Source organism: Colletotrichum higginsianum, chromosome 2 (assembly GCF_001672515.1).
Source record: "Colletotrichum higginsianum IMI 349063 chromosome 2, whole genome shotgun sequence".
In the NCBI taxonomy this organism is placed as follows: Eukaryota; Fungi; Ascomycota; class Sordariomycetes; order Glomerellales; family Glomerellaceae; genus Colletotrichum; species Colletotrichum higginsianum.
The window spans coordinates 2,537,182-2,551,010 of NC_030955.1; the positions used below are offsets into that span (position 1 = coordinate 2,537,182).

General features: G+C 51.7%; 6 protein-coding genes across 6 annotated transcripts; 1 reads left to right on the plus strand and 5 right to left on the minus strand.

The window, feature by feature from the left end:
• Window positions 1–502: 502 nt before the first annotated feature.
• On the minus strand, window positions 503–1,573 carry CH63R_02509 (uncharacterized protein; the record flags this gene model as incomplete). Its single annotated transcript, XM_018297484.1, has 2 exons — window positions 503–1,221; window positions 1,291–1,573. 2 exons carry the CDS (start codon window positions 1,571–1,573, stop codon window positions 503–505), a joined length of 1,002 nt encoding a protein of 333 aa, XP_018162300.1.
• Window positions 1,574–4,026: 2,453 nt separating this feature from the next.
• CH63R_02510 (uncharacterized protein) lies at window positions 4,027–4,452 on the minus strand (the record flags this gene model as incomplete). The annotated part of the gene is made up of 1 exon (XM_018297485.1): window positions 4,027–4,452. The coding sequence occupies one exon, from the start codon at window positions 4,450–4,452 to the stop codon at window positions 4,027–4,029; it is 426 nt and encodes a 141-aa protein (XP_018162301.1).
• Window positions 4,453–5,605: 1,153 nt separating this feature from the next.
• On the minus strand, window positions 5,606–7,316 carry CH63R_02511 (Alpha-mannosyltransferase alg11p; the record flags this gene model as incomplete). The annotated part of the gene is made up of 3 exons (XM_018297486.1): window positions 5,606–6,908; window positions 6,963–7,229; window positions 7,285–7,316. The coding sequence occupies 3 exons, from the start codon at window positions 7,314–7,316 to the stop codon at window positions 5,606–5,608; spliced, it is 1,602 nt and encodes a 533-aa protein (XP_018162302.1).
• A 1,213-nt stretch (window positions 7,317–8,529) lies between these two features.
• Window positions 8,530–9,199, minus strand: CH63R_02512 (uncharacterized protein; the record flags this gene model as incomplete). Its single annotated transcript, XM_018297487.1, has 3 exons — window positions 8,530–8,817; window positions 8,867–9,088; window positions 9,161–9,199. The coding sequence occupies 3 exons, from the start codon at window positions 9,197–9,199 to the stop codon at window positions 8,530–8,532; spliced, it is 549 nt and encodes a 182-aa protein (XP_018162303.1).
• A 1,132-nt stretch (window positions 9,200–10,331) lies between these two features.
• On the plus strand, window positions 10,332–11,118 carry CH63R_02513 (Mitochondrial import inner membrane translocase subunit tim23; the record flags this gene model as incomplete). Its single annotated transcript, XM_018297488.1, has 2 exons — window positions 10,332–10,997; window positions 11,056–11,118. 2 exons carry the CDS (start codon window positions 10,332–10,334, stop codon window positions 11,116–11,118), a joined length of 729 nt encoding a protein of 242 aa, XP_018162304.1.
• A 925-nt stretch (window positions 11,119–12,043) lies between these two features.
• CH63R_02514 (uncharacterized protein) lies at window positions 12,044–12,943 on the minus strand (the record flags this gene model as incomplete). Its single annotated transcript, XM_018297489.1, has 1 exon — window positions 12,044–12,943. The coding sequence occupies one exon, from the start codon at window positions 12,941–12,943 to the stop codon at window positions 12,044–12,046; it is 900 nt and encodes a 299-aa protein (XP_018162305.1).
• Window positions 12,944–13,829: the final 886 nt, after the last annotated feature.

Here is a 13,829-nt window from a genome sequence, read left to right on the forward strand (position 1 = left end):
GTAACCTTTATTGTTGAAGTGAAGGCTTGCGTAATTTATCTGTTGTCACATCTTTATCGTCCCGCTGGGCCTGAACTTGGACTTGGACCTGAACCAACCGTCTTTTCCCTCACCGTTGATGCAATGATCCATTCCGTTCAGTTGTAGCATTGTCTGGCTTTCTATCTAGAAAGAAGACCTTTTAGCAAATTGAAAAAGAAAACCTTTGTTCCTCAGTCCCATAAACCCGCCGTATCTGACCATAGCCATTTCGAACCAAGCTCGTTCACTCATTCCCCAGACAGCTATGACGCTGGTTGCTAGTTCGAACCTCGTCCCGCGCTCATACATCCTCGCACTTGTCTTTTCTGAATCAAAGCGGGAACTCCCTCCGTGGCCAAAGCCTTTCTTCCTTCTGCCAGCCTCAGTTCCGTTCGAAAAATCCTTGTCTCTGCTCATCCCTTCGTCAAAGTAATTCCCCAGTGAGATTCTGGGTCCTGGATTGAAATGGCCGACTCAAAATTCAACCATGGTGAATGAGCGGTTGGTAGCCTCTGTAGACCGGGATCTCCGGCTTGGGCAGCAAAACAGTCGCCTCCAGCGCCGAGTGCAGACCCTGGCGGTCAAAGTCGCTCAGCTGGACCTTCTGGGCCGAGTGGACATGCTGGACATCCACCACCCTGATACCCCGGATGGCAAAGAGCTCGTCGGCGCCGAGGCTGTCGGTGACCCTCTTGTTTTTGTAGTTGAGGGGAAAGCTGGCATGGAAGGCCTCCTCGCGCTTGTTGAGAATGGCTGTGGTGCCCTTGGAAATTTTGATGGTCAGCTCCTTGAGATTGGGGCACTTGGCCAACTCCTCAAACGCCTTGTCGGATCTGGGACCACACCAGTGGATCTCGGCCTTGCGCAGATGGTCGCGGAGACACTTGTTGGTTTTGAGTTGGCTGAGGAGGTCACAACAGCAGGTGAAGTACTGTGCCTGGCGATTGTAGTAGATGGGGTAGAACTCGTCACGCAGCGCCCGGCCGAGTATCTTGTAGGTTGCCCACTGCTTTCCCGTTAGGAATCCAATATGGTTCCTCTCAGGGTTGGCGCAGTTGCATTGGAACAACTGTTGAGAACGCTTGATTGGGGGCATGCGGCAGCTCTTGGGCTCAGCGTCAATGATCATGCCTAGCACACGAGCCCGGATCTCGATGGGTAGCTTCATGAAAGGGAAGCGGTCGTTGGGAGGAGGATGATCTGTCATACAAGAGTCAGTTTCCATCTTGACTATGGAACGACAACAGTGAAAGGATTGGAAACACTTACTGGCGAGCTCCAAGACCTCAGTGCACATCTGGATTACCAGAGCACAGCTTCTGACCTCTTTGTATTTTGCCATCAGATTAGTACAGTCCCGGATAGTGTCGATCATGGACTGGCGTCTGTTGGGGCTCAGACGAAGCATGCGGCCGATGTCAGCCTCACTCATGCTGGTGCACTTGTAGTCCTCAAGGGCTTGCAGCATCACCCTGGCATTGTTTGAGATACCAAGGCGTCTGGGGGCACCTTGGAACGACAGGGCGAACCAGGAGTCCATACCCAAGACCATCTTAGCGGTTCTTTGGAAGGCTGTCTTTGAATTGGGTGTTGTTGTCTTGCTTCTTATCGGAGGGCCTTGGACCGAATCGGTCTGATGTCAACAACTTCGTTGTACGAAAATTTGTCAATGGGACCGATTTGTCTTTGCAGCAAAAGGCCAGGGCCTGCCTTGCGTTTGGATGATGATTGAAGGACCTGAACTTGGAGAGCAGGTGTTAGAGATGTGTGTCCTATTGTTCAACAACCAGTCAGTCGGAGGAGTTCTTTTTCTTTGAAGGCAAGGAAGATGTTCCAACCTGTTGTCGGTTTGGCAAGCAAGTCAAAGAAAAGACGCAGCAGACGCGTAATAAGGGCAGATAAGGGTGTCAGAAACTAGGGTAAGAGATGAGGAATATACCTTCAATACTGGCTTTGACCACTCAGGCGCGTTATCCCAGACGTGTCAAGGCAGTTGATCAGGTGTGATGACGGAAAAATGTATGTGAAGCCTAGAGGTAAAGCTTTGTGTTGTGTTAAACACCTTGCCGAGCCTATATGAGATCAGCAGAAGATTTAGGTATGCTAAGGGAAAGGTAGGAAAAAGGTCGGGTCAAAGAGATTGGATGAGCCCAGTGTCGCGTGTCTTGGAGGCAGGTGTAGTGTTATTGACGCAATACGGCAGGTGCGATGAGGGGGCATAGGAATTACCGACGCGTAGATTGTCAATAGTCCAACCGGTGTAGAAGTCAGGTTTGCTTCGTTGTCTAGAAACCACCTCCTCAGCTTGATGCAAGAACCAGCTCAAAGAGTCTGTGTATTGAGGATAAAACAGAGATAGGATGTAGGAGGCAAACCTATATATATACTGCTTAGGTGATGTGCTGCTGTCCTAGGTAAAGGCTGGCGCAGGATAGGAAGCCTGTTATAGTAGGTGCAGTGATGGCGGCGGCGGCGGCGGCGGCAGTATGGAGATGAATTTTCTAAAGTGTACTTGTAATGTTCCGGTACTGAGAATACGTTCAGGTCTCGTTAAATGCCAGACCGTGTACCGGGTTCGCTTCTTGGCTGGAAATGTTGTGTTCGGAAAAGAGAAAAGAGGGCAGCTTTTTAAAGAAAAGTTGGAAATACACACAAGTCGCTGCCCTGAGTGAGGCAGTAACGAGTTAGGAGATGCAGCCTGAAATATGCAATAAGGGTGGCAGATGACTTTCTCCTTTGCTTAGGTTGTATATGCCTGAGAGATGGGCAGTGATTTTCCCTTGTTTGTTGACTAGGTGTGATATCCGGTTAGTCTAAGACTGATAGTAAAGAATATAAGTAGAAGGAGAGCAAAGGCTTTGTAGGCAGAAGGGGGGGGGATGTAGATAGGGTGAAGCCTGATGCAAGGCAATTGCAACAGGTTGGAGAGGAGCAGACAAGTTAGTCGAATCCCAGGCGCTGTTTTCCATACTTACAGTAAAGAGTATGGTCACCAAAGTAAATATAAACTTGGTGTGAAGAAGAGCCCTGTGTGAGGAGTGATGATGGCAATGGGCGGTAATAGAGTGAAACTAAATGTCAGTGCATAATGTTTGTTCCAAGTAGCACTAGGAATAGCAGGATCAATAAATAGACCAGAATGATCATCGAACTACGCGTTGACCTCCAATTGTGTGTGGAAGAGAGTAAAGAAGGTGAAGAGGAAGATTCAATTTAAGGGCAGGCTGAGAAACAGAAATGGCATCTTCAATGGAGGGCTGGCTGTGAATCACAGAATCACAGTGAGATGAGACTAGATATCATGAGGCCGATTGGGTTGCTCAGTTGGTTCCTTGCCGAAAGTATGGGATGATAGCCCACAGTTTGTCAGAAAGGATGGCCAGCCAAGGCATGGCAAGATATATGTGATTCAAGTAGGCTGTTTCGGCAAGCACCCCAAGGTATGACAAAAGTCATCCCCCAAATGTTTCACAACACCCAAGAGAAGAATCTTTGCAGCTAGACTATACTTGAGAGGAGTGGGCTTTCATAACCAGCGGGTGAGAGTTACTTTGTGGCGAAAGTGCCACCTTCCATTATCTAAGAGCCCAACAAAGTGTGTAGCTCTGATGATGTCGTAGCTTGATTTGAAAAGCACTGTGACTGATATGCAATGCAATAAGGCCAGTTAGGTAGTTTAATCAATAGAGTAGAGTGCTTTGATTGTATCGTCTAGACCGAAGTTGGAGACGAGTCCTGCCTCTTGTAATCTTCTCATATCCAAGCGGCGTTGGCATTTATATACAGTTCAAGTACCCGTCCATGCCTCGGATCTTTTCATTAAGGGCAATTTTATCAAGGCACCTTGCCTCGCCCATAATGGCCCACTCCTAAAAGTCCAAACCCAAAAACTCCCAGGCGATGCCGAAATAAATTGTGTTGTAACACCGTACTGATCAGATCATCCGTCACTAGACGTCTCTAGGATGGGTGACACCGGATGGGAACGGAAACTCCGAATGTCGCTTAGGACCTCTCATCTTCTTCCGGCACTGACCGGAACTGCCGCTCGCGGGGCAGAGGGTTCATCCGGAGCGGACTGTCGTCCACATCAACGCTGTTGTGCCGTGATGTGCCGGGGCTGACGTTGACGCTATAGTAACTCGACCGCTGGTCGCGGCTTATCTGGTGCTGGTTCTTGCCGAAAGTCATGGTGAAGCCGTTGAGTATCTGCTGGTGTCTAAGGTTGGTCTCACTGAAGGGCCGCTCGCGCGGGTCCGGCTTGTCGTCCTTGATGGGCTTCTTCTTGGGCTTCTCCTCTTTCGTTGAGCGCCATCCTAGGGTCTTGGCCAAGCGGAGAGCGGGTGATTTTGGTGGTTCAGAGCAGTTGGGCTCTCCCTGGCTAGGCTCGCAGATAGACTTGCGGCGGCGGAAGTGGTCTCTGATGGCCATAGTGTGATGGAGGTGAAATAACACGGTGTCGGTGCAGTGGGCGACGAAATGCCAGGAAAGGTGGTGTCTAGTTATGATGTTTCTAGCTGGTTGAATGTCTATGCAGAAGAGGACCGGTGCTAGTGAGGTAGAACTGAGTTGTTCGTCTGGGCGGTTGTGGTTGTAGGTTTGAGGGGTTGGACGAGATCGAGGAGGCCAGGGGGGGCCAATGGTATTTAACAATGCGTGGCCAAAGGGCGGAATACCCTTGGCAGCGTGGTAGCGAGACGGATGTGGCAATGGCAAAGAAAGCACCGTTGGAGGACCCAAGAGGGTGTGATGGGCATCGTTCAAGGCCCTTTCCTGGACCTTGCATTTCATCGGCCGGGGTTAGTTTGTTAGCCGCTGCTTTCACCACGAACAAGCCATATGCAGGGCTTCCATCCGACAGACTAGCGCCTCTACATCATCCGGGCCGGGGATCGACCTTCAAGCCCACCCTACTCTTGTATGGTTGAGTGGGAGGCTTCCTCTGTGGATAGGATGGTGCAACGCCATTCCGGCTGGACGCGGGGTGTTCCTGCAAATGCGGGGCAACGTCATTCCAAAAAACCTCCAGCCGTGTCATCGTCCTTGGCTAAGCTCCCTCGTCGAGCCGACGGTCATGGGCGTGAATCCCGATGCTTTCTGCTCGCCTCTGATCAAGAGGATCGCCAACGTGGCTCTTCTGATGGCCTCGACCCAAATTCAAGACTCATTGTCCTCGAAGCTAGCCGCCCCAAAATGTGTTCTTTCACAAATATCGAACCGTCCCCCCCATGGTCCCGGCCTGGCCGCTTAGCGCGCTCCAGGCCCAGATTCCAGCCATGTCTCACTGGGGTGCCAGGCAGGTCAGGTACAACAAACAGCGTACCACCGCCCTGACATAAAGGCCGAGCGTGTGTACTCAGAGAGCATTCATTGGTGTATGTGTACCCTAAATCCTTCTAGCCGTTTCCGGAACGCTGCTGGAGGCCAAGACAGAACTGTCTGGCGGCTTCCGGACTCGAGCCATGGCCGTCGTCAGGCTCTGCCTGCTCCACCAGAAGTGTTGAAAGTGATGCAAACAAACAAAGAACATTGCGTATGGCACAAGTACTGAACCTGCTCGTAATGCCCTGGGCCTGCAATTGCCTCATCGAGATGTGCACTCGGCCCCAAAAACACCGGCACTACTAGATCCAAGTCCGCCCAAGGCTGTGAGGCCCCAGGTCAACGCTGCGGATTCCCAGTCCAAATCACTATCTGGCAGCTCGTCGCCCTCTACCGCAGCACAGCTTTCCACTGGGCTCGGCTCGTACGTATCTTCCGGTCCCTCACCGGATTCTTCCGTGTGTCGTCGGCCTCGGCCTCGGTGGGTGCTTCCAGACCCAGGTGTCTCGGAAGCTGTTGTTTCTTCGGCTTTCGCCTTGGATAGGGGGCTTCTGCGTCGCGTGGTTTTGGTGCCGGTGTGGCTGTACGATTCCGATTCCGGCGCTGATTTGTCGTATCCTTCCAGCAGCCTGGGCGGTGGCTGCGCATTCGAAAGATCCTTCTGGACGAACGGTGTTGCAGAGGCTAGAATGTCGTTCACATCCAACGCACGTGTTGCTGCCCATAATCCTTGGCTGGCTCCGCTGAGCAAAACGTCCCATGCCACAGCAGCGACGACGGGATGATCGGATGCTGATCCCAAAACCTTGCCGATCGCCGTTGTTGTCCGCTCCCATGTCGAGCGCTGCCCTTTGTCAAACGGAAGGAATCGACTGTGGCGATGGAAGCGGGCATCGGGCGTGTTGTAGAGTAGGCCAAGTGCGGTCTCCTTGGCATGGAAAGCAAAACTCGCCGTAGAGACGAATCGGAAGAGCTCAATGTAGATGCCATATGCCCCATGAGGGTCGCTGTACATTGTTCCCCAGCTGATCGGGGCCACTGAAGGGATAACCATGGGCGCAAACGAAAGGACTCGTCCGATCACTGCGATCTTGGCAAAAGTCGCTGTGCCTGTCGTTGAGGGTGCCCAGTATGTCAAGACATACGTGGTACAGAACGAAGCTAGGAACAAAGCCGGGTGTGGAAGCCAGTTTGCGGGTTTCGGGGGGAACATTTTGCGATGAAGACGTCCCAGAGTCGAGTTTGGGTTTGGCTGGGCGACGGCTGAAGCAGGCGTGAGGAGTAATGCCAGGTAAAACAGATTCTGGGCTAAAGACAAGCTGACGAGGTGAGCCAACGCAAGGTAGGCCCAGACAGAGGGGATGTTCCGACGTCTTCCCTCGATGGCTAGTAATAAGCTCCATGAGATCGTCGCAAGCTCGATCTGTTGACCCCACCAGAAGCGACGAGCCTTCTCCGCGATGATCTCCAGGGCGTCCAAGTGGACTGGGGTGTCACTCAACCAGCGTCCGGGATAAACCCGAGTCGCGTTCTCGCCGGGGAAAAATCCATGATCGCCGTAAAAGCTAAGTAGATGGTGAGTGTGCCGGACAAAGAAACAAGAAGTAGGCGAAACGAACCGAACTGGGGCTTCTACTCCGCGCTGATCTGCCCAGACACGATATGAAAGCTTCGCATAGCTCAAAGTCCAGTAACTTGCGAGAGACAAGCTGACGAGTGCCAAACCTGCAAAGAGGGGAGCAAGCTTTGAGCGCAGATCGAGTCTTGCTCTCGTCCTTTGAGATGGCGGCTGATCATGGTACGCTCTGTACAGACTTCGGACAACAGTGAAGCTAAGGGATGCAACTGCGATCGCGTGGCCACCGATCATACTCAAAGGCAGATATCTGAGGATGGTTAGATGGCACATTCTCGGTAAATTGGCCGCTGAGGCAAACGTACTTCACTTCCGGTTCTAGGGGCACCGGCGCCATGCTTTCTTGTGGCTGGTTGGCTGTCAGCTGGTCGTCGGTGAACGTTGTGATGTCGCAAGACGGGCAGTTTGAAGAAATGGCTGGCTACGTTGAAGAGAAGGCGAAGAAAAGATGTCTTGGCCTCTACGGTCAGAGGATGCAGGTGTAGCGCGCGTCATCGTCACACAGCACACAGTTTACGTTCCTTGGAAGCTCACTCGACAGCAGCTCCTGCCATTGTTGATCTCAGATTGGACCGTACAGCTACTTACATCATTCACAGCAAGTGCCGTGTCGTCATGTAGTGGTACTGGTCAGGGGTCGCTAGCGGCAAGTGGATACAGCGCTCGGGCACGGACCCGAATGCTCTGGTCGGGACGGAGAAACATAGAAGGCGTAAGTACTAGCGTGTAATCACAATCAGCCCCACCCCCTCGGCGACCATAAAAATCTCTTCTCACGATGCGAGGAACAAGATTTCTCTTCTTCTTCACTACATTAGTATGGGTTAAACTTACACCGTCATGTGTATTTTAATTCTAATGGCGGCTCCGCTATGCGGCTTGCTGAGGGTTGTCCTGTTCTCTGTGGATTTCCTTCCGTTCCCGGCCCCCTAAATAAAACACCATGTGAACACCTTTCCTTATCAGCCGAGTACGACGACTCTACCTGGTATTTTGACTGTGGGGTGGTCTCAACATTCTTTCCAGGATTAGCTTGGATTTCGCGTCTTTTCATGAGACAACCAAAAGGGTTGTGATCCGCGTCTCCCAAGAACCATTTGCGCTCAAAATTATTGTCGAAAGATGGGCAGCCTGCAAGTGACGCTTAGCTATGCTACGCTTGAAGAGCGCAGCCAATCACTGTTGTGGCGGCTGTAAACTCCCGTTGCTCAGATCCTGAAGGTACTTTCGGCTTTGTTCTGCAGAGTGTCAGTGTTATCCTATCGGGCGGGCGGTCATTTTGCATCCGGTATACGCTGGCCGTGTTCACGAGAGACGACAACGCAGTAGAGCGCAGGCGATCGAGTTTGGTAACAATGTAAGAGATGGCAAAATTTCGGCTTCATCAGCAACATTGCAGTATTCGAATATGGTCAAAGATCATGACTTTTGCCTAGGGCAAGAAGCGCGTCGGATTGGTAGTCTCGCTTGTCGTCAGCCGTCATGGAGTGCGGTATTGCTCCCAGCCGACACGATCCCTTCCTTCCCATGCTTCTTTGCCTGCGTATGCCTTAAATATGGCTGCCACCCCGACTGCCACGACCGTTCTTCCAAACAAGGAAAACCAGAAATATGGTGGCTACCGCAAAACCGAACGTCACAAAATGCATGGCCTGATCAGCCGTGGCCTTCCTGCAGTTGTCCAAGAGTCGGGAAAATGTCAAGTCTTCGTGCAGTGTGTTGACTTTCCCTATTTTAACTGTTCCCCCGTTAATTAGACTGTTGCCTGAGAGCGTTTTCAATCCAATATCGTCCTCGGGGAGGTCGCAAGTCACTCCTCGCAACCCGATGACAAAAGCCTACGTCTTCATTAGCAGCATTCACAAGATTGAGTTTTGGCAAACGTACAATGCCACCGCCGAGTAACAATAGTCCACTGAGAGCATCGGCAGCCATGATAGCGAGAGCTGGAATGGCATCGATGAACGCAGATGCAAAGCCCATGATAGCCACTGCCAGCCCGAAGCCGCCGGTAAATGTCCCATACTTTGTAGTTGTCGGGGCGTCGCCAATCATCTGACCCTTGACAAGGTCGACAGATAGCCCAAGGACAACGATGGCCATGATGCCCTGCGGGACGTTCGTACCTCATCAGCCACCACGATCTCCCAGAGGGTATTTCAGTATGGAGGTGCCACGTACCTGAATGGCCCACACGCCTACAGTGATGAGATTCAGCATATTTTCTAGTGTTTGGGATGGTGCTGATGTAATATGTGTAAGCTGTTTATGCCCTCAGCAAGTTATTCCACTAGTTTCTTGTTTTCAAGTCTCTACTCAGGATTCGAATGCGGAACGGAGGCGACAAACAATGAGATGGTGAAAATGCCCGTGTGACAAAAAGAGGAGGGACGGCATGGGCAGTTATATATCGTAGCTCAGTCGAGGATGCGGTTGCCTCATATCATGCTGTGGCACTTAAGGCGGCACAGCAACAAGTTTTCCATCCTGCCCGAGGCTTTGTGCGACATAAAGATTGATGTTCCTGCAGCTTTGCGCTTTAAGAAACCAGTCACGGCGGCCTGGCCTCCGGCAGTTTGCAGATCAAACGAAGATACTGTTGTTCTGACCCAAAACCGAGACTCTTCGTGGTGCCACAGACAATCTATCTCTCACCTCCCCTGGCCTCAAAGGACAATTGGGACCTCGCAGGATGCCAGCAAACAAGCGACCTGTTTTGCTACGATTAAGTGCCCGACCCGACACCACAGGACGAAGTTCCTGACCTCGCTTCTATCAGACCAGCATGATGAAGGTATTCAATTATATGATGTTGACACTCCAGAGGTATTTTGGAGTGTGAGAAAGAATAAGAAATGAGCGGTACTCGTCGCCGCGGTTAACCCGAGAGAATCAAACATAAGACAGCCGGTAACCGGGTTGACACGTCGTTGTTTGCTCCTCTAAATTTGGGATCATTGTGTGTCGTGCAAACGCTCTAGCCTGGAAAAAAAGAACCGTTCTTGGGCCTCAGCTTCCTCCTTGACGCAAGATATGAGGTCGGATGCTTAGCTAATGTATGCCACTGATCTGATACCCAAGATGACTCATCACAAGAGTTTAATGGAACGGCGCGAGTGAGGTAAGCCGGAGAATCCAAGGTCGAGACTTCCGAGAGATACCGCCGTCACCTTCCCACTGCTGCCACTGCACCGGGAACGCACGGTCCAAGTCGCGACTGGTCTGCCCAAATTTTTTCGATAGCTTCCATCATCGGCCTACTCACAAGCCCACGACTCCTGTCCGTCCATACGTCCCAACCGCGATCCCCGGCTTCATCCCATCCACCCCACGCCCATATTTTTTTCCCGCCATGTCGTCGCTCTGGGATACGTTTTCCGGTCGTAAGTCCTCGCAGAAGGACGCCGGCGCCCCTCAGACCTCTCCCGCCACTCACGAACCCACAACCACATTCAACAGCCCGCCCGCGACCACCACCACTAAGTTCGACCCTTCAGCAGGATCTGGCGTCGAGTCTTTCCTCCAGAGTTCCGCTTTCGCCGACCCGGCGCAATTACATCCTCTCTCGGGTCTGAACAAGGACACTCTCGAATACCTCTCCCTCGAAGATGCGACCTTGGCCGACGCCCCTGGCCAGTCCGTCCTCCCCTCTCGGGGCTTTACCGATGATCTCTGCTACGGAACCGGTGTCACATACTTGGCGGCCCTGTCGATAGGAGGAGCCTGGGGTTTGCAGGAGGGTCTGAGGAGGTCCGTCAACCAGCCGCCGAAGCTGCGCCTCAACTCGGTGCTCAACGCTGTCACCCGCCGTGGCCCCTTCCTTGGCAACTCTGCTGGTGTCGTCGCCATTACCTACAACCTGCTGAATTCTGGTATCGGCTACTTCAGAGGGAAGCACGATGCCGCCAACACCATCTTGGCTGGCGCGCTCAGTGGAATGGTATTCAAGAGCACACGGGGCGTGCGGCCCATGCTGATTTCCGGCGGTATCGTAGCCTCTGTGGCTGGCGCCTGGGCTGTAGGTTTCGCCTTTTCCGCTCTGCTGGTCGTCCTGGCACTAATCACACTCTCAACAGGTTGTCCGCAGTACTTTCTTCTCTGCCCCGGAGCCTGCGCACTCGGAGCGCGCCGCTTTGTAATTTTATGATATAACAACACCCTCACGAATCATCTTCGTTGACCACCCCGCCAATAATGAAAAGTCGATTACATCTGCGGATCACAATGGATCCCGACGACACCGCTCGCCCGATACGAGCTTTTTCTGTCTGTTGTTTGAGTAGGAAATTTAGAGCACCTTAGAGGAGTCTTGGGCATTGTGACGGACGATCTCTCCTCTGGCGGACCTGTGTACAGTATTTTAGGAAGGAGCATTAGAAGACCGCGTCACTGGGTGGTAGTGGGCGTTCGGTACCTATCAACAAAAGGCAACAGCATCACACGTTCTTCTCATTCTCTCGTGGTATTGCGACCTTGCTATAGTCTCATCTACCTCCAAATGATGGACACAGAACCCCGCTATTATCCGGTTACACACGAGCTGCTGCTGTCACCAGGTGCCACTCCAGATAATTAATTATTGATGAACCCTATACAAACCATTCAGGACTAGTCGAAGCATCTTCCGTCGACGTGGCCGTAATACAATGCGATTCCACCAAGACGTGTAGGGTCAGTATCACACTATCCACTAATTCCACTCGCCAACTTGAGTTCAGTCTTCTTCCGTCATGTCTTCGTCTTGGAGACTTTCAATCCATTCTGCAGCTACTGCGAGCTTGTCGAGATTACCATTCTCGTCGATCAAATCTTCCATGTTCAATGTCCATTCGGTAGGTTCCGATGTTGGAGTTTCCAGCGGGTCCCTTACCTCCATTGCTTGAATATCGGGCAGTACCTTCTTCAGTTTTGTTTGCCAAAGCTGTGCTACGTCAGCAAACCACTTTGCTTATGAGACGAGAACGGTGGACCAACTTTGACCATGGCAACATCCTTTCCCTCCACCTGACACAGTGTCTTCATCGTACGAAAGGCGTCTACGCTGTCGAGTACAGTGAAATGCTCCTAGCTTTCTGAACTGTTAATCGCTTGGCTAGGCTCGACAACCTTGTACACCCAAACGTCTTTCTGGGCATCGAGATCCCGAAGCCACGTCTGGTAGAAGGTAGCCACAGCCTTACGCGGCGGTGGGGGTTGAGAATGAAGGACCTTGTTGATTCTGGCAAGATAGTGTTTCTGAGCTGACGTCCAACCATGGTTCTTCAAAACTGTCATGGAGGTATAGCTCGCATCTGCTTGTCTCACAAAGGCATCGAAGCCAGTCCATTGTGGCCACATCGACCTCTCTGACACTGACTTCACTTTCCCTGTAATATCGAGGTTGACAAGGATGACGCCGAAACACTCGCTGGCGAGAAATGGGGAGGCATGGAATGTCGACAGCTTGATCTGTGCAACATGTTGAGCCTGTTTTGCGGAGGTCAGCAAGATAACATGCTTGATTGGAGACGACAAGTGGGTGTGTCTTCGAACCTTCTCTTTTAGCCAGAGGCCGTTGCGGATCGATTGGACTTGACCCTTGGGCTTCCTGTTGTTCACGAACTCGAAGTAACCACTTGTTATAATCGGAAGCTCGTCCTCAGACGCGTCATTGTCAATCTCCTGATCCAGGAAATCGTGAAGGGCCAAAAGCTGGTGGTCTGACAATGACTGAATCGATGATTGCAGATTGTTGTGTCGTGCGTTTAGGGAACCCTCATAATGCTTTCTTTCATCAGGTAACGGGGTTGAGACGTCGTTAGGCAAGAAAAAGTACCCGCCGAGCTCGTGGGAAACGTGAATACCTCCTCCGAGCGATGACCAGGGCTTATTTTCGTGCAACTGGACCTGCCGCGACCTTGCTCGCATGTTGTCCAGCTCAAGCTCGACAAATCTGTCTGCAAGTGTTCGCATTTCCTGGTTCATTGCGACGGTTGTGTCGTATTAGAGAACAATAATGACAAAATGTGGCGATGCTGACCAAAGAAGGGGTGGGTTCAAGTATGGAGATGATGATGGTATACTTGTCGGTTGAGCGATTGACGCCTGGTGAGGATGTCATTTGGTTTCAGGACCAACGTCCAGCTCTTTTCCAAGGGCAGGTGCACCCGAAATAGGCAGCGTAGTAAGGTCGAATCCGCCGGCTGCCGTAGCCTCGGTGCCAACTTCACTTCCACCATCTTCTCCCAGTCCAAACCTCCGATTAACCGTCGATCAGTCAAAATCGTTTGCGACCAGGCGTCTTGCTCTCCATATCACGCACATCTGTATCACGTGTTGTCAAAATGTGTGGATGTTGGCCATTCTCAAACGCCCACTACGACGACGAAGATCCGCCCGTTGTTTATCGACACATGTGGGACGGCCAGAAATATGTCATGGAGCTTGTAAGTCAGACATTTACTTTTGTTTTTTTGATTTCTCCTTGTTGTGTTGTCTGGTCTTTCGGGTCTCTCTGCTTGGTGGTAAGTAAGATCATGCTTGGGCACTGGTAACAGTCCACTCAACCCGGCCAGCCCCTTTCCCCGATACCCGTTCTTTGGACGCCTCGACAAGCGCTCTCACGGCCTCACTGGGACGATCAGCTGGTGTAAGCCGTAAGTACCAAGCCGCAGAGGGTCTTGATGCGGCTGAGTGAAGGGATAAAAGGGGTTATCGTGATGGATCAGCCCTCTAATCTCATCTCCTCTCTTCCAAACCCATCCTTCCATCAACCTCGCTTTGTGTCCATCCGACTTGGGGATGAAACACGAGGTGAAAGAAATCATCTCAACAGGTTTTTCATTCGTCAAAGACTACTGGCTCCTAAGAC